Here is a 24,827-nt window from a genome sequence, read left to right on the forward strand (position 1 = left end):
TCCAGAATCTCTTGGGTTGATATGTTATTTTGCAATATGTGCAAAATATGAAACACTCCCCTTGCTGCTGTGCTTCGCAAAGTCAAACTCGATCAAACTGGGGTTTTGAAATATTGATTTGCTGGGCATTTCTTACTTCACGGTTAGCTTGTTTCTTCCTGTATCAATGGAAATGACTTTGGACACTTTGTCTTCAAAATTAATCACACTTAAACGCTATTCAGGTGATTGCAGAAAAATATTTTGCATTTTGTATATGGAATAAAATCGGACTTCAAAGAAATGACGCCACTGTTCACAACATTCTTTATTATTATATGCTCATTTTTCCCCTGTTAACTTTACATTGTCAGAATCATGCAGTATTACCCTATACTGAACCCGCGTGTCAATACACATATAGCATTCACGTGTATAAAGGAACTACTTTCTGTGGTAAACAATGGACGCAGACGCCAGCACTTTTGATTTGTATACAAATCATGTACACTTGCGTAAGAGGCGTTTTACGTTGTGGTTGTTTAAATTTGTTTCTGAATGAACTAAAACAGATGTTTCGTGGACTGCCACATACCAGCTGCTTTGGCACATTCCGCGTTGATACAATGTTTCGGATTTAGGCTAGCTACAGTAAACAACAGACGCAAGAACAGGTCCTTACGAATAACATACAAGTGACAAGCCATATACTCTCTTCTTTAGCTGGTGATAAGAATGGCGAAAAAAAATATACTTACGGTTTTACATCCCGAATTTCCTCAAAATATACTTTCTTAGTTCTGCAAATCCGAATTACATGAGCCATGTCATAAGTTCTCAATCTTGATTACACATTTCGAAATTGTACTGTAATTTCGATAATAAGTGCAATTACATCCTCCTTACTGCACTCAAAATGAAATAAGCATTAAATTCCATAGCGTCTTTTTGATAATTGCAATTGAAAGACTTCATATTGTTCCCACATTATGATTTCAAACATTCAATGTCAGAAACAGAAACACATTTGCAGATGTCAACACGCTTCTCCCTAGCTTCTTCAATCCCATGCATTTCATGTGGAATTGTCACATACAAATCCATTCCATAATCACGAAATTTCGTAGAATCGAAAAAATACCAGAATCTATTCATTCCAGATCAAATGGAAAAGTTGTTGCAATGAACATTTATTCACAATATGACTCCAAATTTCAATTTTAACAAAACACGCCATTTTCTTTTGAAAGCTGTGTCGAGCGCGCGACTAAGTTCAAATTTATGTGGGCGTAGTTATGTGCGCAGTAATAATGTTGTTGTTGTGTAATGACGAAACTGCGCTTGTGTATTTAGTTTGGTATACGGCATACATTAATTTACGTTGTTTCTTGTAGTGTATATTGTTTATATAATTAAGCCTTAGGTAGAATTAAAAAAATGAGCATATCATAAAAAGGTTACTGCATTTGTATGGGAAAATAAGAACTCGTTTTGTTGGATGGATACACTGCACTCCCAAGGTCGTGCAGTATTCCATCCAAAAAACTCGTTCATTTTTTCCCATACAAATGCAGTAACCAATAAATTACAAAATGCTTGCACATTCTCATTCATAGCATTGATGCGTACTGACTTTTATTCCTCAACACACATCTTTGATTTACCTATAACCTAAAACGAATTGGGTTGTTCCACTTGCTGAACTTTACCTGTGCAAATTAACATAATGAACTCCCTTACAACAGTCTTCAAATGATATAACACATCACCCTAGCTACTGATAGCCAATTAAGTAAGATGTTAAATGGTTGTTGTTTATTCATGTACCTGACCACCTTCCCTTTTAATTACCTATGTAATAACCAGCTGTATAAAATACACCAGAGATAGTTTTACATGACTACATGCTACATGTTATAGGCATATATTGTGGGTTTTTTTCCTGACGATTACTGAAAATCCTTTTATTTTTAAAATACGGTGTGTGTGTGTGTGTGTGTGATTTGGATTTTTAATGTAGCTTTAACAATTTTCCAGTCATATCGCTACGATGTCTTCAGTGTGGCAAGTTTATACTGATGTCTAGCACTGGGGCATCATGCCGCAGACATGTAGCATCACGTCCCATCCAGTCACATTATCATGACACCAGGCCGACCAGTCCTAACACTAATCTCTTAATGCTGCGCGCCAAGCAAGGTAGCTGCTAGCGCCATTTTTATGATTTTTTGGTATGACTCGGCCTTGGTTCGAACCCGCGATCTCATGCATCCAAGGAGGACGCTCTAACCACTAGGTCACCTGAGCGGTTGGTTTGGAAGTAAATATTCATGTTTTTAGTGTGGTGTGACACGTTATGGCAGATATGTTATTAACACATCTATGCACATACTAGAGGTGTCAGTTCTCTTTGTTGTTATTATTATTAACTCCCTCTCTTGAGGTTCTGTTCCTGCTAGTATGATGTTGTCCAATAAAACTACGACCCAAAAGAGTGTGCACTAATTAATGCAGATTTGGATATTACATTGAATGTGAATTATTATTTTTACTTATAAGTATGAAAAAAGATAGAATGCAGAAAAGGTTTCAAAATAATATAAAATAGGGTAATTATGTTTATTCAAATAAGTTTTATCAGTATTAATTTATACAGTATACTGGATGAAAACAACCTTTCTGAGTGCGCAGAAAAACAAGTGATACAGTATATATGTTAGTATGGGTGGGATACCATGCTAAATGTCTGCGCACAATGCTCCAGTGCTAGACATCACTATACAATTTTGAAAGGGTACACTGTCATCATGTACAAAGCGTAACCATGGGGACACAAAACATAAACACCTAATGGAGCTGATTCACTGTTTCACTCAAACTTTCATATATTTACTTCTAAATTTGTTTGGTTCTCTTCACCAAATAATAGCGATAAAATTATTTATATTTCAAGACAACTATTTTAGTTTAATGAGCTTGTTCGGATCATATATACATGAAAACATTCGAAAACACAGGGGAATATTAAAGTTGAGAGTTATCCAATCTTTGATTCCATTTTATTAATGGTAAAACCAATTAACTACAATATATCTCTTGCATTTTGTTTCGTTTTTAATTCAGCATGCAACATTTATAATAATGAGACTACAGGACAATAATCACTATTTTGTATGAATTACCCATGAATTTTTTTTATGGATATTGTGGTTGCTACGAAATGTGAATTTAAAAACAAGCATTGATTCTCAAGATCCCTTTTACAAACCATGAACTTAAAGACAACAAGCAGCGATTCTTCTATGAAAACAGTTAAGAACCCTTTTACAAATCATGAATTTAGAGATCAAATGAGCAGCTATTCTTCTGAGAAAACAATATGACTCCATTTTACAAACCATGAATTTAAGTGCTGATACAAATTCCAGTTTTGCAAAACCATGTAAAGTAACACCCATGAATATTAATGAATTCACAGTCTTCATTAGTTTGTAGGCTTTCTGGTCAGAAGAGCTCATCTGATTGCCTGTTGTCATAATTTCATTCGAATGTTTGTTATCACAACTCCTACTGAACTATTGGAAGGACGGCTATGAAACTTTAAGCATGCGATAACTCCAAGCTGGCCTCAAGTTAGTATTGATACATTCGGTGGTTCCAACTGTTGGTTTCTATTTGGCCCCTAACATATTGTATCTCAGTGTATACGGGGTTCAGCTAGCATCACTTTGAAGCAGATCTTCATCAGTAAGAGGTACAAAATCAATGTTAGCATCCACTACCAGTCTATCCAACACACCTTCGATAAATTTCTCAACCTCATCGCCGCGTTCAGAATCCATCAGTTTATATGTGATGATAAATATAATCTTAATCACACACGTCAAAAGAAGGTTATTTAACTATCTGGAAAGACGCTGAGTCATTAGAGCAAAATTTCATTGTCTTTTCAACTAACTTTAATTATGGTGCACATGTAAAAGATGTTTTAATATAATCACTTCCGCCACGTGTTATAATTATTACCAATGTTTTCATCACACCTCACCCACGGTGAAATACTCTTAAAATGAATAAATATAATCCAGACTTTGCCAGTTCAAAATCCCCTGCCCCAAAGAGTATTGTCTATAAATCGATCACTTGACGAGTATTGCTTCCTCAGCGACTAATATTTCGTTGATCAATCCCTATGCTTTTTCGACGCGTAGTGGTGAGGGCACCTCCGCAATATTTACATCCACGTATTCTTTTCTTACAGCATCAATATCATCGATGGGCTCTTCAGTCTGCTGAATTCAATTTCTGTTCATATTAAATAATCAACAATTTCAAGTTGCAACCCTAGCTCGTACGAGTCAAAATACAAAAGATGATTTGTTATCACGTGTGACACGCAACGCGTTCCAGGTCCTGTTGCCAAGCTAGCTTAAAATTACCAGTTTCTCATATACGAAGGATCATTAATGTAAGTTCATCCAGCACAAAGACACGTCTGAAATGCTTGACTGACTTTGGCATCAAAACTGGTCAATGGACGCGCTTTCATTGTTGTTAACGGCAAGGCCTTTTGCAAGTTGTATAGGGCAGTCAAAGACCTGTGAATAAGGGTTATTTGCGAGTCGTCCCTGGTAGTTGAAGGTCTTTACTCTTTTTATTTGTCTACGAGACGTTATACATCCACGAAACGCATTACATCCGCCAATATCCTTTTTCAGAACCATTCCAAATGCGGTTCCGATGGCCTCTGACACAGCTGCTTTTGCAACTGCGAGGGCTGCAGCCTTCAACAAAATCGCCACGAGAAATGGAAATATCCCACCGGTTTTTTTACACATGTGTTACTTCTGGTTTAGATGATGTTTGTGTTACAGAGGTCTTATTTTGTTTAGCTGCATTAAGCTAATCATATTGTATTTGGGATAGCCACATGAGGATTAAAGTCCAGTTAACTTTGTCCGAGAAAACCTCGGTGTGACTCCATCAGTTTCTTTTTGTGCTCTTTATTTTCGCAAGCTGCTTTGGCTTAAGTCCAGCCCTGATTTTGTGATATGACAATACTTTTAATCGTGCTGTTCAATTACAACAATTATGAGTTGAAAAAACTTTACTAGTTTCCAAATGATGCGTCAATAAGCCTCATCCATCTGACTGTACCTTCCAAAAACAGTAGGTTACCAGGGAGAATTATAGCAATGCATCTATAAACATCGGTGTGGACCTGCGTTACACATATATGAAAGTGCATGTCGACCACGTAATGTTCAGGTGTTGGAACGAAAAATAATAAATTAGGTACAAAGCAGTGAATTCTTTCTAGAAATCTGAAGACACGTATCATGGTTTTGATCCCGGTCCATAAACGACCACTGCTCATGATATGCATGGGTGACATTATAGTTTTCGAAGTCAAGCAAATTTTCTTCAATTTTCTCCATCCTGTCCACAAGTTCGTGGGCTTAATGCGTGTCTGTGATCATGCAAACATCAATTGTCAAGCAATGTAATATATTGATACCCACATCTTGCTTTGTTGGTATACCATGTTGACGTTTATAGTTTATAATTTTCAATATTAAAGTTAAAATTCTTCCAGTGTTTGCCAGATGCAGAATACTTATCGAACTGATCCCGAAACACCCACGTGATCTAAGTTGTATATGCTTTACTTGCAGATATTTTGTATTTTCCTGTATTATATCTTTTCCAATTGGTGGAGAAATAAGCGGTGAATTTTACAGCATCACTGGCGATCTCCTTAAGGCCTGCCTTATTAAACATGTAAGGCGTTTTTCTTGATTCGGGTGTTGCATGTATAGGACTCACGGTACTTATTCAGTTCCCATAGTAAACCTATGCATCCACCATGATATTAAAAATTCAATAACTTAAAAGTTTTGAGTGCTCGTGATCAAACCTATATTTATCAGTATAGATGAAACCTGGATGTCAGCTTCTGAGTAGAGGAAAGGATATGAGCCGCGGCATTTTCTGGACCTGCATGTGTTTGAAATATGTGCTTTCAATCCCACACCAAAGAGTCAGGTGCTAATTTTAGTAATGAGTGTTCCAAACTCAAGACTGTTAAAGGACTGAAATTACATCAATAAAACAATGTCTCTATTTTTGTTTACTTACAACTAGGATAATCTCTCAAAAGATACTTTTTCCTACTATATAACTTACATTATTAACCAATCCTGATCAGCCTAACCCATATATACTCTATTTTATGTTCACCCATTTCCAGGCTGGTTCCCATTTTTCCACACCATTAGTACCGTGTGTCCTATAGCTTTCTCAAGAGTTTTCGTTTCACATCGCACACAATACGAAGGCATGACTGAGCTTATACAACAAATAACATTTAAAATTCAACATGGCATCATGAACGAGAAAGGTTGATTTCACAAACAAGCAAACATGAGACACCCCTCCCCCCCCCCCCCAAGCACGGTGTAACGTCGCCCTCTTAGTAAGAGGGGTGGTTAATTGGATTTGGCTGGCATTATCTAGAGGATGACCTCCCTCGATATTATAGCCCGGCGGAAGTGAAAAAGAATAGAATTTCAACAGAGAACTGAGCGAGAATACTGGGAAGAAATACAGCAATACCAGCCCCTTTGACAAGAAAATAACAAATTTAATTAGAACAAATTAATAACTGCAATTCCAATTCAAGTTAGATTATATCAATAGAATTTAGCAGGTGTGTCTAATTTGGATTTATTTTATCATCGTAACGAGAGGTGAAAAGAGCGCAATGTCCACGACCGATTTGCATCACCTTCCTATCTGGACCGTATATCAACGTCTCCTAGTTCGTCCTTCCTAAGTTCTATGCTTTGCCCCTTCCTGGACTTCCTGGTTCTTTCATTCTGACCTCGTCCTTCTTTTCCTCGAACTTCTGTCTCCAGACTGTCTCGTCTGTCTCTCTCAGAAAGTTTGTTCCTTAAAGGACAAAATTACCCCATACTTTCGGTATACCCCACTCTCTATGACGTATATAAAATTCACTTACGTTATTCAGAGCATTTTGGCTATCCACACACTGCGTAAATTCTAACTTAGTACGGTAGGACATTGATCTCGCGTCTAGCGGCAGGTCTTAAATTACCACGTGAGCATCTATCGAATATTGCCGTATTCTTTTACATGCTACTACATGTTCGATTACTATTGCACGAATTTCACTAATTGTAACTCACAGCAGTCCGTAACCTCATGATTATTCAAACATTACAAAATCAGATATAATTAGGTAAGTATCGTTAACTCATGATAATCTGTCTCGTCCTAACAAACAAAGGAAGTTATTTCATATAACCCTATGAAATCCAACACATATGAACATTTGGATCGCATGCAATCAATTAACTAATAACTGTGTAATTAAAAGGTAACTTGCATAACTATTCTCTAGCATCAACACTTTCCATGAAATTGAATAGAATAAATTGCATAACAACCCTAGCATCAACACATTTCCATAAAATTGAATAAACAATACATAATATGGAAACCTAGTCATAGCAAACATAGGAGCATAAAACAATCAAATTATATAATATTACGCGAAACTAAAATTGCGTACCTTATTGCTGTTCTCTTTCAGAACGTGTGCGTCCCAGCACTAAAACCTGACTTTCATTTTACAAGACGGACACCTGGTCCCTGTCTTGTTTAACGAGGAAAGCACTAATCTCTTTATGCCTTCCCGAAGTCGACAAAACTTCATCCTTCCAGGAAATTTTCAGACTAAAGAATTTCGACTAAGGTCGTCACTTTAAAGTTTGATTGTTCTAAGGTGTACGCCTTAATTTATTCTGCTCAGTCGTAGGCAGCGGTCCCTATTTTTTCCCAAAGAAATGATTTCTTTCATCAGGTTATCAGGTTTAGACAGCACAGAATCTATGAATGACAGTGCGTAACAATTTTCCTTTGAAAAAATGATAAGTGGACATAGGTTCCTACCAAGCGGTTAGGATTGGTAGCTCAAATGTTTACTTTCTAACGACCGTGTTAAGATACCCCGGTCAATTTCACTGAGTTGGAATGCTGCCCCTTTGAAGTTTACTCTGACATGGGGGGATGAATGAAGAAAGGTCGATGTGACCCTTCACAGATACTTTTCTGGCTTAGATGCGATAAAATGTTAATGCTCAATGTATTCAACTTTAAAGTTTACTGCAATTCAAAATTCGACACTACACATAGGCCCCTCTTTAAGAGTAAAATCAGGGATTTGAAGCTGTATTTCCAGTTATTGTTTACATATCCTGAAGTGACCCCTTCACCTCAGAATCTATTAGTCTACTCAGACAATCTGCTCCTACATTGGCGCTTCCCTTAATGTAACTCAATTGAACTTGATATTGCTGGAGAAATAATGACTATCTCAGTAAACGTCCATTTGTCAATTTAGCTTAGGCCAAATAAGCAAGTGGTTGGCGGTCAGTTTGCAGAATAAACTTTCACCCATACAGATAGCGCTGGAATTAAGAGATAACAAAGATAATCGCTAGGCACTCCCTTTCGGTAACAGAATAATTACGCTCTGTTGGCGACAACTTCCTGCTACCATTAGCAACCGGAAATAAGTTCGCATCATGTTCTTGCAGTAAAACTGCATCAAGACCCCTATCAGAAGCGTCGGTACGTAAGACAAAGTCATTTGTCACGTCGGGTAGTCTCACTACGGCGTCTGACGTCAACGTTTGTAATGCTCTCTTACAAGCGTCTGTCCAAACAACCTTCGTCGGAGCCTGTTTCCTTGTCGTGTCAGTCAACGGACTAGCAAGTTTGCGGCATACTTACGATAATAACCGGCAAGTCTCAAAGTTCTACACTTCACACAAGGTGATATATTTTTAACTCATCTCGCGCGTAGATTATTGGCCTATCCTGATCAAAAAATAAAACTATTGTTGAATCTCATCATGAGATGGTTAACGTGGGATCGGCTGTATGTGATTGCACCATCTGTGGATGACCAACCCTGTTAAGATGGACTCCATGGTTTCACGGAAACGCTTTGCGTTGTCGAGAAGCTTGTCAAGAAGCAAATGAGTTCCACCATTGATGAAGCCCCCTGCACTGACGACCTTGTCCCTCGAGCGAATAAGCATGTTGTGTACGATGATGAAATGCTTGAACACTAAGACGACCCTCGCGAGACGTGATCTACGTGACCTAACTATACATGTTTATAAAATTTCGAGCAATTGACAAGCATGGCCTTGCAAACATTTATTTAACTTGGTGCGCCGCCTACCAGATGAGTTGTGATATGTTTGAGGTCCACCGGGACCCGTATAGTTTCCTCACACTGGACTTGAGTGGATCCACCAGTCAAAAGTATCGCACAGGTCTGGATGCAAGCGTATGACATAAACTGATTTGTCTAAGCTTTTCAACAACTGCGATACGCATACAATGGCGAAATCTGCCATCGATGGCATAGTTGATGCTGCTGATCAACGCTGCAAAGCTGCATGAATCTTTCAGATCGTGTTTTAGAAAAGGTTTGAATTACTACACACAGTGATATATTTCATGCCAAAACTCGGGTAAAATAAGGTGAAAGTTGCTGTATATAAGAACGAACATCCTCAGACAATTCAAACAGATGTTTCGCTATAAGCGAACAAAATATAACATAATCTTTAGTAGTAATATTTATTTCTAGTTTTATTTCCTTTAAAATAAAGCGTTGAATATGTCTTCGCAACCATTACATTTATATTGTACATGTATACTTGTCGTGTAAGAATAAAACACCAATTACTTTTTCTGATCTATAAAAAAAATATTTGTATTTATTTCCATTTATTGTCAATGAATAATTTAATTGTGTTTCGGAAAAAATGTTACAATAAATAAACAAACAATTTATTTAATGTTTCCTGAGTGACTAAAAGGGAGTGTTTTACATTTCATACGGGTATCAATTGGCACGTCGAAGTAAACAACTATTGGCCGGTTGACGGGGAATATATTTACATCCTCTTTTAACTTCTGCTAATTAGTCTGACGCGTTGTACCTTAATTCGTTAATGACATAAAATTTTGCAGGTGGTATGAAATCAGCAATTTGTAAGAGATAAGATTTATCTGAAGACTGCATGACAGAGATAAAAACATGGCAGGACATAACTTGCTGTTATTTATAGTCTCAATCTAAAATACTTACAAAAACCTCCATAATACGAATTTCATTAAAAAATTTCAATTTCAATTTTAATTATATATATATATATATATATATATATATATATATATATATATATATATATATATATATATATATATATATATATATATATAAATCCATTTTTGCAAGAAAAGATATTGAACAGAATTAGGACCATTCCAGAACTAATGTACAGAGTGGAATGGTTTCAAAACCCAACAAGCCACGGCATTTTTTGAAATTTCTCCAAGAAAGACAATTTTAATAGGATTTTTCATGTTGTGTTGTTTTTTTTCAGATTATACGGATACTGTTCACATATTACTGGCTTCGTCAAGTCGCTAAGAGGATTCAGACTTTCTAAGTTTAAGAAGGTACGTAACCAGTTGAGTTGTAAAAGTGCTCCACAGCAATGGCATCAGGGCCGGCGCCAGACCCGGCCAGACTATTTGGCGCCCTAGGCAAGGTTAGATTCTGCCCCCCCCCCCGGAAAATATCAATTTCCAAAATTATAAACAATAATAAAAAAAAATTAAAAATGCGCCCCCCCCCCCCTGAAATCAGCGCCCTAGGAGGCTGCCTAGTTTGCCTACATGGTAGCGCCGGCCCTGAATGGCATCCACCTATGGGACTATGGGAGTTAAAATACAGCCTGTGCAAATTTATAATGTAGTAGTTGGCAGATCATCAGAGAATAGATAAAGCCATTTTTGTTTTGTCAGCTTGAAACCAATTAAAAGTAAATGCTCAATTTCGAAAAATAATTCATAATCAACCCTACTAAAGAAGAATACATTCAAAGATTCCAAATTTACTTTTAAAGAAACAATCCAAGGTAAAACAAGGTACAAAAATAAGAACACGTACGCACATTTTTTCATTGCAAGCAATAAATATTTTGACTGAAATAAGCTATACAATTCGACATAAGCATACAGTTAGTATAAGACTGTATTCGAATGTTCACAAGCACAACAAACAATGGCATTGTGTTATAAATGTTTTTTAAGAGATTTTTTTTTGTATTTATTTACAAAATATGATTATAAATAATATATCAGTTCTAACACAGATATTTTTATGTTGGCTTTTATTTTATGAAAATTAACTAAAAAATTCCCTAATGAGTCCATTCAAAATATAACGAGTTTGCATTGCATGTGCCCCAAGCTAAACGGGAAACCGTTTTCTATGTAACTTGTAATAAAAACTACTTCACAATGTAATAAGAAAGTAATCAAGCATGGACTTTTATTTTGGAGCAAATGAATTTGATGCCTATTTTCAATAGTAAAAAATAATGAATTTGCCCGGTTTGATTGGCAGGTTGGAACTAACCATAGAGTGGTGTCCGTATGCGTAAGTAGTGACACCATCAGAGAAAATCGATCGTTTGATATCCAGCGGTGATAGTTTCATTTTCGTGCAGTGACATACATGCGTGCGATGTTTTCATGACAGAATCAGATTTGTTATGTGTGCGATTTGCGTCGCTCGCTTCGCTCCACATAAATGTTGTGCCAGAAATCCTTTTTCACAATCACTCTTGGGACACGTTTGCTTTCTTGATGTTGTTTGCTGCAGTCTTTATTGAATGCATTTTCGGATGCTATCCTAAATATTCTTCTGTTATGAAAAGATTTTAATCATAACCTTCTTCGCATTTCTTGCTATGAGAAGGAAATATTCATAACTTAAGAAGTGTCTTTGCCCATGATTAAAGAGGGAGAAAGAAGACTTCAGGCTCTCTTAAAGGAGGTGTCACTCATAACGGTGTAGATAGGCTACATCTTGGGGGAAAAATGGCAATGCGAGAGTTACGACGGGAACAACCGTAAGGAAAGACAGTCTTCTGATTCTCGCTGAATGAACTTTATTTAAATTAAATATATATATATATATATATATATATATATATATATATATATATATATATATATATATATATATATATATATATATATATATATATATATATATATATATATATATATATATAATACCATCTTCTAGAGATACATCTAGAAAACTTTATATTTAAAATACACGAAATACATATAAAATTACAATTTTTCTTCGAGCTTACCAACTTCATACATTTGTATAATTTCTGTCTTTTAGAATATAATGCAGATAATTAAATATCGACTAACTTCATGATAACCAAAGAGTATAAAATTCAATAGTTGCGATTAATGCAGCAAACATTTTGAAGAAATGTATTTTACTAATTTTAAAATAGAATACTAATTTGGAATAGGTTACTAAAACATTATTCTTTATTACTTAAAGAATATTTTATTCCCACATTAATTGTACTAAACATGAAGTTGGTAGCGAATTCGTTTTTTTTCCAATAATAAATACTATAAACACAAATGAGTATAAATTCTTTTGAACAAGTAAACATCCATTACATTATAATAGAAAATAGAAAAAACTCACAAAAATGTTGCAAAAATATCGAGTCTAGACTGGACTTTATGGTGAAAAGATCAGACATTAAAAACTCCATATTCTTTAAAGAAGTCTACGAACACAGACGATGCTTACCTGTAAGGAAAGACGGAGTCTTTTGATTCTCGACGAATGAACTGACTTTGCGCAAGATTGTTCTCAATTTATACGCAATTTTGAACGTATCTTCACGGCCAAATATGGACATTCGTCTAGGTACTTTGTGTTCATTCATTTCGAATCAGAACGTGGCTCCCGTCTTTATTAATGATACTGTCTGCGTCTGTGTACGTCATCAGACATTCAATTCTGCTGCATCAGCTTATTCGTTTTTAAGAAACGCAAGAATCTTTTAGCTTACTCATTAAAAAAGGTATTCGTCTGTTCGGAAACTTACAACCGATTCTAAAAATTGCTGAATTTTGGATACAAGAGAAATGTATTTTATAGTACAAAGGGGTTTTGCGCTTGCTCATAAAAGAGCAATCTTTATTAACACAGTATACAGTTGAAGTACAGAAATAAATACAATTAATCTCAGTATATTTTAATGGAAAATTACTTTCAATATAATTTAATGAAAAATTAATTTTAATACAATTTAGAGAAAAATTCAATCTTAATACTTTTGCTAAAAAATTCTGTCCTAATACTTCGATGGATTTTCACGCATAACAATCCTGGAATTTGTTCAATACCTTTTTGTTAACGTTTCTAAATAGCAACTGCTCTTTTGGATATTCTCTGGTGTTAAATTCGTTCACATGCGATTGCTTGCCCATATCTGTGCAGACATCATCTCTGGTTACCTGTATTAACAATGAGTCAGTACCCATGTACAGCATTTTTTGTCACTGCTGTCGCGCGTTTTAGTCTTGTTCTAATAAAATTCATACATCAAGAACTTTGACAAGGCTAACACAGACGCACAGTATAGACTGGCTTTTCAGCTTCATTGACATTTCACTGTTGATGGTAATGAGTCCACCGTCGAATAGTTTGTGTGCATTGAACATGGAGTCTGCAATGAGCCTCTGATGTTTATCTTGCTCGCTGTTCCGAGCAAACTCAACATGGATGTGCTTGCGTAGATTTTCCATCATTGTCCTAAACAGGTCGTTGTTCATAAGCTTGAAAAGGTATCTGTCTCATTAGTTTCAAACACGTGCAGATCCATATTTATTTGTACATACGGAGGCATCAATCTCGTTGATAACACCTGCATTCAGTAAACTTGCATCGGGAATCATCAAAGATTCCACACAGATAACGTGACAGTCACCCGCAAGGCACCACCAATGCTTCCGGAGCCAGCGGATAATCCTTTGGGCATTGTGAAGCTCATCTGGATACTCCAGATGATCTTCAAGCAAGTATCCGTGGTCACTGTTGCTGTCGTATGCGTGTATGTGCTTGCGAATCCAGTGAACTAGCCTACGCGCATCATCACCCATTAATACAAGTTGTTTGTATGGAGATACATAATGCAGTTGTTTGGAAGAGTGGGGTCATATCTAACCAAAAGCGGGTGACTCGCATTTAAATCCTGACATAAATTCCACTTTTAACAAATAAATGTTGATCGATGTCCGTTAACGGCTTTCGATAGCAATGAATCCCAAGCATTTCCAGGTGACAAAACGGTGCACGGGATATAGCGTGTAGACGGACATGGATGTATCATGAAACGTCTCGAAGACATCAACAAGCAGCAACACATCCATGAGAAAATATAAATCATGATAGTTGCCAAGGTGTTGACAACCAAACGTGGACCAGACATTGTTCGCATGCATGTAGTCATTAGCAGAAATACCTTGAAGTGATGAATAGAAGACCTAATGGGTGGCAACTTATTTTCTGAAAACTTGTCTCAGTTGCTCATTGATCTGTTAGGATTTCAGCGTCCTTTGCGAGTGAGCAATACGAACATTTCCGGTTTGGCAAAGGATGCAGTTATTCACATTCACTGCAAGGTCATTTGCTAGTTTATCCAAACCAATATTTAGTAACTGCACTGAGTCAATGAACTGCAACTGACCCATGATTTTTTCCATGTTGTTGGGATGCTGATTAATTGTGCATTCGATGCCATTTTTACCCCTTGCATGGACAGGTGGCCACCACACCCATGCAGAATATTTTTGTTTTGCCTGGGTACATTTTCAACTGTTGATTGCATGTGCTTTGTGCAGCTCCTCAGTAATCACCTTTGGTATGGCAGTGATCGCACACTTTGGCATCAGTATCAAATAGACCATCACAGATCCAGCAATAAGTGTCCGCTGAAAACTCGCGTGTATCGTCACAGGGCTATAATCATATCCATGGGCGATGAACGCTCTTGCTGAATCAATTTCACAGTAATCTCTAACAATTTAAGAATCACCTCAGCTGAGTCCCAGGCTTGATACAACATTAGTAGCTCTGTCGCTCTAGTGCATCTGACAACAGTATAGCAAAACCGGTATAGAACTTGTTCAGGAACTTGTATTGTATCACTGAACCGTGGAAATGTATTGGTCATTAGAACTCATGGTATCACGACTCAATGGCATCAAAATAAGTAATAGAAAAGAACGAAAAACAATAAGCTTTTCAAATTGAACAAATACTTTATTTGCCTAAAATACAAAATGAAAATGTAAAAAGAACTTACAGTATTGCGAATTAAATCCTAAATAATCCTAGAACTACATACTCAAGTCCTAATGAATAAAGTTATAAATAAACTTTAATGGTATTCCAAATAATTTCCAGCTCTAAAGGTGTTGATGTGCCTGTAGTGGCTGTTAGTCTATAATGTACTAATGTACCAATGGTCTAAATTGTAATGATGTGCCAGCATTCTTTTGTTGAATCACAATAATATAATCCAAGGTTTCCTTGTCAGAATTCGCTATAATTCCTAGTTAATGTCTCTGTCCAAGAATACCATTGAGCAATTTGTATTTCCAGTGAATAAATATGTTGAATAAATAAATTCCAGCCCAAATCAAACAATGGACACAACAAATGATTCTGCCTCAAGATCATATAGCATAAATAAACAAGATTATATAAAAAAGAAAAAAATAAGACACAAAGGAAGATCCTGGAAGATATGTTACTAAATATTACAATACAGAATGTGGCAAACATCAGGTACAACGGGCATTTCATGGCAAATGTCCAATGTTTCCAATGAGATAAACATGTTTACAAAACCAAAATCAATGATTCTGGTCAGGTAGAAAATGGACTTGACTTTTGACAAGGTCAGTTATAAAGCATAATTTTACTTAACCCATAACAAATAATGAATAAAAAGAACTAACAAATGAAAATATACATAACAATGGGAACATTCAAGGTTTCGTGGCGTGCATAGATAACCTACAGGACCTTAATTTTTTGTTGCACTGCGGTAAATTGCATAATGTTTTTGCCCTGTTCTGCATGATTATACGTTGCAGCTTTCACTGACTAAAAGTCATGTCTGCGAGCAACTGCTAAGGGGCTACATATGTGTAGGCAACGTTGACACAAAAATGTTTCCTATTATGGTAGGTTTTCCAATAAGGCAACCGCGAAAGATTTTTCCATCCACAGGTAATGGAGCCGCGACTCTGAACCATTCATATCACTTAGCAATAGCAGACTAACCTGGGTCTACCCATATGAATTTTTGCTTCGTACATTTGGGGATAGTTAAAGCGCATAAAATACATTGTTCCAAGCATAAACGTTAATGGTGATACCAGGGATGAGTTCTTCAAACCTTTGAGTAAGTTGTTTGTGACCTGTATAGGAAATTATATGTTACCAAAACTGAGTTCACCCATGTATTGCTGGTATTGTTTTTGTGCCATTATTGGAACCATTGAATATCCATCAAGAATTTGTTTGCAAAACGCGATGTAACTTTTTATTTTTATTTTTCTTGCCATGGGTCAGAATTTATTTTACTGAAAATGTCACATGTCAGTCAGACATTATCTTTTTTGTAAGCTTCAAGAGGCGAGTAAAATATTCAGAAATTCATTTGTAAAAGGTTGTGTAATTTTTATTTTCTTTTGCCATGGGTCATGATTTATATTTTGGTGATGTTATGCGTCATTTGAATATGATCGTGTTTTATAAACCTCCCTGTAAAAAACTTCCCACTTGTCATGAATTATTTTTACTATATATAACCTTCTCCTCCTCCTCCCATGGAGGAACCTGTAAATAAATCACTTTGGTAAACATATATCATCTTTAAATTGCACGGTATCAGAAAATGGTTGTTGATATCATTCTGACATTAAAATGAAGCCAAACAATTTTTTTTAATATATTACCACTTACACGATAAATGGTCTTATTTCACACACAATTTGTATCTGAGATTAGTTGCAAATTGATCACAAACTGGCTCATGCAAGCCCAACTTTCAGTTTATTTTTTTTTGGAATCAAGCATTTTCTGGTTCTCATCCCGATAAATCATTTTAGTTTTTTAAATTAATATACCATATTTATTTTGCCAAATATATAATTCAGTTGCCAAGAAAATCGAAGGCAGCCGTATACTTCTGGCCGGTTGTCTTGTCAGTCGCTTCAACACGAAGCTCGGTTTCTCCAAATGAGATAGAAACTTTCATTATTCTATCCTTTTCCCCTGTTAGGTCAGTCATCTGAACAACAATGGCCCCAATTTTCTCGCACCCTAAATCTGTAACATATCGCGGGTTCTCCAAAGTAGATCTATATACAGAAAGAAGCATGGATTTTTGGCCAAAGTGTGATGGGTTGAACGATTTTGTCACTGTAGTCTGGTTAATTTCTATAACTTCGTTGATTTTAACAAATTTGCAAAATGTGTCTCTGCATAGTCTTTCTCCATCAATTATCTCCGCTTTTGTCGGGTTATGAAACCCTTCAATGAAATTGTTCATAGTATCTATGCCATATGTGTAAGCTGATCGCCTTCTCTCAATGACCTTTGGATTATGTCCAACACCGACAGCTCCTTCCAGCACAGCGGATCCTGGGTTCTCCACAACAAGGACTTCAATATCTGGAAAATTAGTTTGAACAGCAGACTGCAGAATAGCTGATTCAGAGAATCCTCCAACCATAATAATGTACTTCAGTCCATACAACTCTGGGTCTTTTATGACCTCTTGAAGATGTGAAACAATTTTGATTACTGGCTTCTGGAAAAGCTCTACTACTTGGTCAACGTTGAGGATGAGTTTATCACGCTTAATGCATTCCTTTATTGGCAACGTATGGCTGTGTTCCCTCAGTGTCAATGGAAGCCATATTTTGACTTGTCTTTCGTCTGGGTTTTGTGCTTTCTTCTTGGCGCTTTCAAAAGATCGAAGGACCTCAAGGACTTCATTCTTTTCCATACGCTGAAAATGATCCTCCCCAAAGTTTTTAATGAGGAATTCCTGGAAAGCATCATCAACTTTGGTCCCTCCCCAAACACCTCCTGTGGGTCTATAGATGCAGTCCACTCTTCCTTTGCTGGTTTTCTTCATGATGGACACATCAACCGTCCCTCCTGAAATTGTGGGAAGCAAGCTATCAGGAAAAGAATGTTTGTCATATGAAGAGAAACAAATTAGCTCCATTGCTGAATCATATTTGCAGAATAGCTTATAACAGAGTTTAGTTTCACATTTTAACAAACATTCCATGTGATAATGCGTCTAGCAAACTCCGCTGGTGCATAATCAAACAAGTGGACAAGATTGGCCTTATATCAATCACTTGATTAACTGACATAAGTTAACTTGTAAATGCAAATTCTTAAATGTATTGAAACTGTGAAATGGAAATAAAAGTTTGGAGCACTGAGCTGCTATTGTCTATTAATGTTAGCGTTACTTATCTTCTCCTTTAGACCAGATATATATATATATATATATATATATATATATATATATATATATATATATATATATATATATATATATATATATGAACTAAAGAAATGTCAGATTCTTTTGCTTCGCGTTTTAAGCTGTTTTTTATATGCAAGTCGACCGAAATAAAATAGATGAAACAAGGTAAGTAAGGTCGGATTTTACTCATTAATATGAAACTAAGATATGCTTACTTCGCTCTATTTTATGATATAATGGATAGTCTAATACCGTATGTGCGGGTGTTATGCAAGTAGCTTTGGCCTACGGGTTTCAACTGCATCCCTGGGGATTTGTGTTTCCAGCATTAAAGTACACACACACACACACACACACACACACACACACACACTGATAGATAGATAGATAGATAGATAGATAGATAGATAGATAGACTTGGTAAAGGAATGGGAGTAAACTAGTCAGCATGTATTCCTGGATCTGTCATTCCCAACTGGACTCATTACTCATAACCACTGAGAATCCTAAGCAAGATAACTGTGGTACCTTAGCGATCAAGTCATTGGAATCATGACCAAAAGGGCGTGAGTTCAATTTATATCATCTAATAAGCCTATATCTGCTACCAAATTTCTCCAGACTGTTTTGTTATCTTTTGTTTCTTATTTAAGGATGTGGGTATCTTTAGTAAATAGAATTGCAAGAGCTTTAGGAGAAAAGCATTTTGTTCTTTTTGTTTTGTATTGTTTTTGAAAGCCAAACATGCAAATATAAATTTAAAATAATTGTAATCAGTTGCAATGAATATATGAAATATGATAAAATAATGCAAATACATGTACAGTAATAAAATTAAAAGTGAAAAACATTCTCATGCACTATAACATGGCAATACGATTTTAAAGTGCTTAGTAGCATTCGTTAGTCTTTTTGTTTGTTCATGATAGTAAACTTTCGTGCTGAAGGTTCTTTTCATGCGTCAAAACTACTGATTCAGTATCAGATTTGGTTGTTCGTGGCATGCGTAAAAAATACACAATCTGTACTAGGTTTGGTTTGACTAAATCTGCTTTAAGGTATTTTTTCTAAAAGGCGCACTACAGCAAATTCATTCACAGCATTGCACACATTTTATTCTTTTCCAAAATAATCTTTTACATAATGTATTTTAAATTCAAGTGTCACTTGTTATATTTTGTAAACATTTTTATTCAGCTTCTGTAAAATTAATCGATTTATTTTTAAAGATTTATTATTATAGTAACTTATATTACTAGTTTTACTGAATGCTTTGCTTCACATATTCTAAAACTAATTGTTTTAATCTGTTTAAATTGTTTTCTGTATGGGGACAACTCTGCTCAAACCCAACACCAGGTCTCTCCATAGAGCTTGTTACAGGCTACTTCCCTTGGATTAATAGGAAAACTGACATGTACATTTGGCCACAGGAGTCTGACGTTTTATCAATAAAGTACGGTGAAATCTCTGACAACATGAAATCACCTTATCGTTAATATAAATGAAATAAGGTGATTTCATGTTGTCAGAGATTTTGCCGTACTTTATTGATAAAACTTCAGACTCCTGTGATCTGGCTTTCTAGCAAATTTGATCAAACTTATTCGACGGTTTTGGAGAAGTCATTCAAAGATGGCGCTCATATTGGATTGGATATTGGTATCATTTGTGTAAATTTAAATGGTTTTCATGCCAGGACGCTTTCTGTAAATTTTGGTCTAATTCTCTTAAGTACTTTCTGTTAGAAGAAGTAGTTTTTAAATTTTGTGTACTAAACGCAAGAACAAGAAGTTAAAATACGAGCACATAACGCAGGTTTATGTGTGGGGAAAACGACTGAAATTGTTAACTCTTCTTTCTTTTTTCAAGCGCTACATTTTACCCACATCATGTACTGTAGTTTATTAGTAAAACTAATTTGTGTACCTGTATCAGCAAAAGCAGAAGAATAACCTCTTACATGTAAAATTAAGCTTATTGTTTACATCGATTTCTTTTCTGTGAGATTAGCTGTTTACAATACACCCATTTACTGTGTCCACTGCGTACCAATAGTGTACAATGATAGAACCATAATGCATTTTAAGGTGCATCAGCATCTCTTTTGCACGCTCAAACATTTCATTCACCAAATATGAAAAAAAAATTATCTGCTACTATTTGAATTTAGGCAATTATGTTACTGTGTCTTTTCTTAAGACTCTTGATGCTTATAATTTTAAGGATGGGTGATCTTAGATATGTCTGGCACATATTATGCTGACCTGGCCCTGAAAACAAAACTGTTGTTCCGAATATAAGCGCTGCCGAAACATAAACGCAGTGAAATGCTTAATTACCTTTTTAATTCCATCAAACTTTCTAGGTCACAAGACTTGAAACTAGGCATAAAGTCATAAACAAGAAAACAATTGTGCTGTGCATGTATCAAGTTATTCGTGAAATTGAAATAATGTATTCTTTTATTCTAAGGGTAAGGCATTACACTAAAGGGTAAAGGCATTACACTAGAGGTACTCAACGGACTTTAACTAGTTAGTCGAAAATGGGATTTTGCAATTAGCGTTTTTCTTCACGTGTAAAGAAATACAAGTAACAAAAAGAAGTTAAATTCTAGCCCTGTATATTGATGATTTTCCCCCTTCAATAAGGTATTTTATCTGTGATGTTGAGACAAGATACAAATTAGTTCAAGGGACATTCGAAACACAAAAAGTTGAAATATTATTGAGCAATCAACTTAATTAGGGTTCCATTCGATGAATGTCTGAGAAACTTAAGACTAGTCAAGTTTTTTATATGTCCGTCCAGTTTCTGCAGCATAACCAAAATACGGTTTTATTTCAACTAAACTTAAAATGCACATTTGTATTGATATGACACTGAATGAGTCCTATTTCCAGTGCGCAATGTCATCTGTCATAATATAAAAAATTATGCTCCCGAGTACCCTGTCCTCTAGCTCTGGTTTCGATTTTGCAAAGGATTGTTGGATTTGTAAATAAACAATTGGAGCACACTTCCTTATACTGATAGCGCTTTGAGTGAGTTCAGTTTCCAGTATTCTACATGATCATCTACAAGAATTATAGCCCCTGATTGATCATTCTCCTAACTTGAGTTTCCGCAGCCACACTTAGTTAGGTTCGTCTAAATTTGAACCAAATGTGATATGCAGCTTTATATTGATGGTATCTCCGATGAGTTTAATTTATGGTTATATATTCCCCAGGAAATTAACTGGAATAGTCAAATATAATTAATTTATGGAGTTATGATCCATTGTTTCATACATTTTTTTAATATTTATTTTTTACACCATAACAATGATTAGGAATAAACAGAAAGCACTAGATTTCAGACAATTTGTTCGAGTGCATTCTTATACTATTTAACATTTGCACGAGTTTGTTGCCAGTATGTTACATCACCATTCTGCAGAGATATGAACCATTATTGCTGGACACATCCTCTTTTAATTTCAGCCTGTTTCTTTTATATATAACCCTGCTGAACACACTGCTGCATGCATGGCCTTTTGAGATGCAACCAACACTAGCAGCTGTGGATTACTTATAAAGATCAACAAAAAGCAAGCTTCAATCACATACCTCCACAGTCCAGTATCAGGTACTTCTCACCTTCCTCACACATACTGTATATAGATGCTACCATGGCTGCCGCATCAGGTTCCAGCACCACCATGAGGCTTTCATTAGGGATTCCTGCCTATTTACCATGAAAAGAGAAAGAAAAGAGGATAGGATAACTAAGTTTCAAATAAATGAGAGATTACGCAATGGCATCTAACGAAGTCCTGAATTGATGTTTCACGACGTCACTTCAAAAATATTTTAGGATCATACAGAAGCAGAATTTTAGGTGATGAAGAAACAGTATATTTGTGGAACTAGCTGCTTTGCAGTTGGGTGTGGTAATTATTTAATAGACCGAGTGTTTGCATTAAGAGTCTGACAAGTTCCAGCCTGATTGTCCTATAAACACACAATTGGTGACTTTATCCCAATTAATCCTGTAACCGCAAAGTCAAATAAGAGTTAATCTTTCCCCAGTCACATCTTTTTCTGCTATTTCAAATCACTGGCAAAGACTTTACATTCAGTACAACCAATAATGCATCTTATAATCTATGGCAAAACTCCAATTAACCGCTCTAGTCACAAACAGGAGTGATCGAGTTAAGTGGTTATAATGTATCAACAGATTGCTCTCTAGTGGCTATAATGTATCAATGTATCGCTCTCTAGTGACAGTAGCTATACAATATCTGCAGATTGCTCTCTAGTGGTTAGAATATATCAACAGATTGCTCTAGTCACAAATAGGAGTGACAGAGCCAAGTGGTTATAATGTATCAACAGATTGCTCTCTATTGGCTATAACGTACAAACAGACTGCTATCTAGTGATTATAATGTATCAATAGATTGCTCTCTAGTGGCTATAACGTACAAACAGACTGCTATCTAGTGGTTATAATGTATCAATAGATTGCTCTCTAGTGGCTATAACGTACAAACAGACTGCTATCTAGTGGTTATAATGTATCAATAGATTGCTATCTAGTGGCTATAACGTATAAACAGACTGCTATCTAGTGGTTATAATGTATCAATAGATTGCACTCTAGTCACTATAACGTACAAACAGACTGCTATCTAGTGATTATAATGTATCAATAGATTGCTCTCTACTGGCTATAACGTACAAACAGACTGCTGTCTAGTGGTTATAATGGATCAGTATATTGCTCACTAGTGGCTATAACGTACAAACAGACTGCTATCTAGTGGTTATAATGTATCAATAGATTGCACTCTAGTCGCTATAACGTACAAACAGACTGCTATCTAGTGATTATAATATATCAATAGATTGCTCTCTAGTGGCTATAACGTACAAACAGACTGCTGTCTAGTGGTTATAATGGATCAGTATATTGCTCACTAGTGGCTATAACGTACAAACAGACTGCTATCAAGTAATTATAATGTATCAATAGATTGCTTTCTAGTGATTATAACGTATCAACAGATGAACATATCAACAGATTAACATATACCCTCTAAAGGTTATAATGTTGTTTCTCACCCAGCTGAATATGAAAATTAATGGTACCAATGTACTCCTAATTGATTCAAAGATCAGATAATAACAAGTACATATCATTCAGTGCTGCCTAGTTAAATCAGTGTGAGGATACATAGGTGTGTATTTTTATTACACCGCGGAATGATTTGTGCGCTCTTCGGTGATTTGCTGCTTCTAATTCTACAGTTCCATTGTTTACGTAACTATTGGGAGCTACAACTACAAAAACACATGCAAAGAAATTTTTACATAGACTTGCTTTATTTCTCTTAATTGTTTTAAAGCAGATTTCATTATGTCTTTCAACAGCTGAGATAATCGGATGATAATTCGATTAGCTGATTACGAAACTTACATATATATTAAATTATAAAGATAACAAATAATATTCTCGCTTATAATAAAACGTTTACTATAATAAGTACAGTGCTGGATTTAGGCATAAGCTAAACAAGTTACAGCTAAGGACATCATTCTAAAGGGGCCTCTCAAAATTTTAGATTTTTTTTTACACTTATGTTATACAAAATATGGCCTCTACAGCTTCCCATGACTTAGGGCATCACCATGTCTAAATCCAGCCCTGAATAAGTACATCCTGAGTAACTGAAATACTATTGTTACCTGATTTGCCGCTAAGCGCATGAACTGTTTGGCAGCATCATCCCAAATAGCAGGAACAGTCAGGACCCATTGGATGTATGAATCATCAAGCACCAGATTCCGACTGCTGCTGTTTTTACTAAATTCGTCTTTCATGAACTTTATCCCTGCTGAAAACACATCCATGGCTGCCATTTTCTTCCCGTATACATCTTTTATTTCTGTAACTTTACTAAGTTTCTGAAAATGTATTTTCAGAACTACTGGTAATAGAATCCAGAGGTTTTTTTTAACTTCTACAATAATTGCAATGATTTAAGTTGGTATTCAAATAAGTCAACTTGTCTGAAGTTAAATTCTGCCTAAAAACATATGGTCAGAGATACAACTTGCAGAAAAATGAAGCTACTATGTTTAGAGTCCTTGCATTTGAATGTGCTCATTTTCTTTTTGTTTTTGCTCTCTATTGAAGTTCTATATGATATCTATTTAGAAGTCATTTTATTCTTACAAAAATAAACAGTATATGTGCATTTTTATTATCATTATATTCTTACAAAAATAAACAGTATATGTGCATTTTTTTATTATCATTTCACATTTTGTA

The 24,827-nt window shown here is 35.6% G+C and overlaps 1 protein-coding gene across 3 annotated transcripts in view; it reads right to left on the reverse strand.

Moving 5' to 3' along the window:
- Positions 1–15,223: 15,223 nt before the first annotated feature.
- The window catches only part of LOC149773073 (heat shock 70 kDa protein 12B-like), a 128,555-nt gene continuing 118,951 nt past the window's right edge, over positions 15,224–24,827 (reverse strand). For all 3 annotated transcript variants that reach the window (XM_089946914.1, XM_089946912.1, XM_089946915.1), the window contains 3 exons: positions 24,242–24,460; positions 22,118–22,235; positions 15,224–18,160 (listed from right to left, as the gene is read on the reverse strand). In XM_089946914.1, the coding sequence (XP_089803040.1) occupies positions 17,148–18,160; positions 22,118–22,235; positions 24,242–24,460 (1,350 nt within the window). In that variant the 3' untranslated portion in view covers positions 15,224–17,147. The remainder of the gene's footprint in view (positions 18,161–22,117; positions 22,236–24,241; positions 24,461–24,827) is intronic.

The sequence above is a fragment of the Sinohyriopsis cumingii genome, unplaced genomic scaffold, assembly GCF_028554795.1.
Source record: "Sinohyriopsis cumingii isolate HCF-2022 unplaced genomic scaffold, ASM2855479v2 utg000913l, whole genome shotgun sequence".
Classification (NCBI taxonomy): Eukaryota; Metazoa; Mollusca; class Bivalvia; order Unionida; family Unionidae; genus Sinohyriopsis; species Sinohyriopsis cumingii.